General features: G+C 26.3%; 1 protein-coding gene across 1 annotated transcript in view; it reads right to left on the bottom strand.

The window, feature by feature from the left end:
* Window positions 1–644: 644 nt before the first annotated feature.
* The window catches only part of LOC119677297 (kin of IRRE-like protein 1), a 14,765-nt gene continuing 11,189 nt past the window's right edge, over window positions 645–4,220 (bottom strand). The window contains exon 5 of the mRNA XM_038088568.1: window positions 645–836. Within this exon, the coding sequence (XP_037944496.1) occupies window positions 645–836 (192 nt within the window). The remainder of the gene's footprint in view (window positions 837–4,220) is intronic.

Below are 4,220 nucleotides of genomic sequence, written 5' to 3'. Positions count from 1 at the left end.
TTTCATCATTATTTTTGCTAAATCTTTATTTTATTTACTTAATTACTTAATTTGCTTTATTAATTGTATTAAATTATTTTATTTGATTTGATTTTATAAATTAAATATAATATTTTCTAGTAATTTTTTAATATTAAATATATATACTTTAAATTTAATTTTACTTGACATTTTTTAACTAAAAATTTGTTTTAAACTAAATTTTTTTTAAATAAATTGTTTGCTAATTTTTTAATGAGTTATTGTTTTTACACTAACAGCAGCAGCCATATTTGTTTATTTTTGAGCTTAACTCATCTTTTTCAGTTTTCATCTTGTTGTTGTTATCCAGTTTGTTGTTGTTTATTATATTTAACATGACGCATAGCAGAGTTCCTTTGATCAACTTTGTCTCTTTTAACATTTTTGTGCTGCCAATATTGTTTGAGCCACAGTCTAAAGCAGAGCGTCGTCTCTGTTTGAAGACATTAAAATTTTTATATGTCTCTCTTTCGACTTTTGTTTGCAGCAATGATTTTCTATTTTATGCTCAAACTATATGACGCCTGCTTTTGTACGTGTATGTATGTGTGTGTGTGTATGTTGTATTCATTTGTTTGCTAATTATTTGTTTTATATTAAAAATTTCACAAATAACAGCATTTTCAGTTTGAAGAGCTTGCTTTTAGAGATGTCGAACCGCTTCTCGTCGTGTTCGATGTCGTTGACATAGCAGAGGAGTTAGTTTGCGCGGGTGTTGCAATATTTTTAAAGACTAGCGAGTGCATTGTTTCAATGGCTTCACACCATTTCAAACAAAAACCTTCAGGGTCTTCTAAGTAGTAAGTGCGATTTGGCTGTAAGAAAGAGAAAAAAATAGAAAATAAATGATAAGTATAAAACAGGGTATAGTATAAGAATAATTATAAAATAAATAAAATAAAATAAATGTAAATTAGAAATATATATGTTTTTTTGAATTGCATATTTAATTTATATCTAATAATAATTATTATTTAAATAATAATTTATTTATTTATTTATTTAATTACTAAATAAATTATCATTTATTATGATTATTATTTATTTATTTAGAAATAAATTTTTTTAAAATTATATATTTAATTTATATGTAATAATAATTATTTAAATAATAATTTATTTATTTATTTTTAAATTGTATATTATTTTTTATGTAATAATAATTATTATTTAAATAATATTTTATTTACTAAATAAATTATTTTTTTTTTATTATTATTATTTATTTATTAAAAATATATTTTTTAAGTTATATATTTAAATTATATGTCATAATAATTATTAAAATAATAATTTATTTATTTATTTATATATTTATTTATTTTTAAATTGTATATTAAATTTTTATGTAATAATAATTATTATTTAAATAATAATTTATTTACTAAATAAATTTATTTTTTTTAAATTTATTTATTTATTGTTATTATTTATTTATTTAGAAATATATTTTTTAAAATTATATTATAATATATATATATATTATATATATTATTATAATTTGTCGATTGTTAAAATAATAAACAAAAATTTTAAATTATTTTTAAGAAATATATTTCATTGTCAACAATATTTCGAGATATAGATTTCGATAATCTATAGTCATATTCATGATACTATAGATCTTTGTCTTATATTAGTGAAAAAAAATATATTCTTTAAAAATTATTTAAAAGAAGTTGTTTATTATGTAGACAATTAATTAATTTGCTCATTTAAAAATATATAACTAAATGATAATTCATTTAGTTATTTATTTATTTAGACCGTACTAAAATATATAAATAAAATTTTGTCATTAAAAGTATAAACTTATTTATTTATAAAGAAAAGCATATACATATATAATATTTAAATTCGATTAAATTAAATTAAATTCAAAATTCAATTAATTAAAATCATATATGAAATGAATTTTTGTTGTTGTAGTACACTACTGTTTAAAATTAAAACCTCTTTATATTATATTTATCAAGAATAAAGTAATTTCTTAAAGTGACACTGCAGTACAGCATAAAATGGTTATAAAAAAAACCATAAAAATGTTAAGCATAAAGGACGGACGGAACCCTTTTGCAAGTGTGTCAATTAACAGCGCAGCACTGCGTTTTTCTTTAAAGAACGCATTTCAATTTATACCATGGAAACAGCAACATATTACAGCATATAACAGCATAGTTCAGTTATATGCTATGCACATTTGTTCGTCTGTACTTAGTATATGTTGTGTAGTATATGTTGTGCATATATATATGTATATGTAAGCGCAACACTCTCATTACTTCTGTTCTGTTACAACACGAGACAATAAGAGCTTTGACCTATATTTTAACGACAACGGCACGTGTGGCGTTTTATTAGCTTTTTATTATTATTTTGTGTTTGCATTGAAATTTTCTAGAATTCTAGTATTTTTCAATAAAAGGCAAAAATGTGTACGTGATTGCGCATCACTTTTAAGTTTAAAATTTATGCAATAATCTAACAAACGAACGAACGAACAAACAGAATTATATATATTTCATTTAAAATTGAATTTTGAAAGCGTGCAATTGCAGTGCAAGTACACCTCCCACCGCTGTCACAACCAACCAACAATGTACAAAGAGTATACAACAACAGCTTTTATGTGCACATGCAGTAAATTCAAGCGAAGTCAAGCGCCATAAATTATTAGAAGTAAAAACTACTATAAAAAAAAATATAGTAAAATTTTTTTCTTGTTTTTTTTTTCTTCACATTTTTTTATTTTCATATAAAACACCTGTCAACAGTGTAAACAAAGAATTATGCATATTAAGTGTGCAACAAACAACAACAACTACTACTACTACATAACAGCAATTTTTTTTTTCTTTTTTCTTTTTTTTTTTGTGTTGCCTTTAAAGATTTTTCAAGTTGAAAGTCAGCGGCGGTTAGGCAAAATCTGCGCGCATGTGTCCAAGGTCAACCATATAACTAATTTTAATTATTTATTTATTTTTTTTTTTTTTTGATTTCATTAAAAGTTATTAAAAGGTTTTAATTAATTGAATTATTATTTTAAAACAAACATTTCACATTGCTGGCAGTCAATATTATAATATTTAATTTATATTTAGGAATGCTGTTGTGTGTGAACATAAGTAGTGAGCGAGCAATTTTGAACTGAAAAGTTGTTTTGCATTGACAGCTGATCGATGCTCCAGTAATTGAGGACACACCTAACTTATCATTAAATAAAACACACCTTCTTTCCAGAGACAAATCAATGAGTTATTTATATTAGACGCAACTGTGTATAATTGCTGAATAAACAAAATTTGTAAAGAGAAGAGTGGGTGGGTGGTGGGTATAAGAAGTTTGCCATTTGGTTATTGTTGTTGTTCTAAACCGTGGAGATCTATAAATCAGATGATATGTAAAGAATTACAAAGACATATACATTGTGACCGAAAAGCTTTCGGAAATTCTCATTTAAAATTCGCGCGCTGTATATTTTTCGATATTTTAAGTTTATGTAGTTTGGCAGCACTGTCCTTAAATTACATGCCAAATTGGAGCGCTATCTTCAGGACAGTTCGTTTACGGCAGCTGTTGAAACCAGTTCACCTCAGTAGTGCGTTGCGAAAAAAACAATGGAAAAAAATATTGAACAAAGAGTTTGCATCAAATTTTGTTTTTCGAACGAAATTTCGTGTGCAGAATCGTTGCGAATGCTACAAAAGGCTTATGGGGAATCAGTTTTATCGAAAACTCAAGTTTATGAGTGGTACAAAGCCTTTCAGGACTGTCGTACGACCGTCGAAGACATGCCGCGTTCTGGACGACCTTCGACCTCTACCACCGACGAAAACATTGAAAAGGCAAAGGAAATCGTGTTCAAAAATCCTCATGTGAGTGTTAGAGAGATAGCACGAGAGCTAGGCATCGGTCGTGAGATGGCTCGTTTGATTTTGGTGGACAATTTGTGTATGCGACGTGTCAACGCCCGGCTTGTTCCGATTCACCTCAATTTGTTCAACATTATCAACGATTTTAAGGCCAAACATTCAATAAATACCATCGAACAGCCACCGTATTCACCTGATCTTGCACCGTGTGACTTTTTCCTGTTTCCCAACCTCAAATTACCACTCAGAGGAACGCGTTTTGAATCCATAGAAGACGTAAAACAGAATTCGCAGAGGGAACTCAAAGCCATACCGGAAAGCGCCTAT

Source organism: Teleopsis dalmanni, chromosome 2 (genome assembly GCF_002237135.1).
Source record: "Teleopsis dalmanni isolate 2A chromosome 2, ASM223713v2, whole genome shotgun sequence".
NCBI classification, from domain to species: domain Eukaryota; kingdom Metazoa; phylum Arthropoda; class Insecta; order Diptera; family Diopsidae; genus Teleopsis; species Teleopsis dalmanni.
Note: the sequence above shows the minus strand (reverse complement) of the source record. Positions and strands in the feature narration are given on the sequence as shown.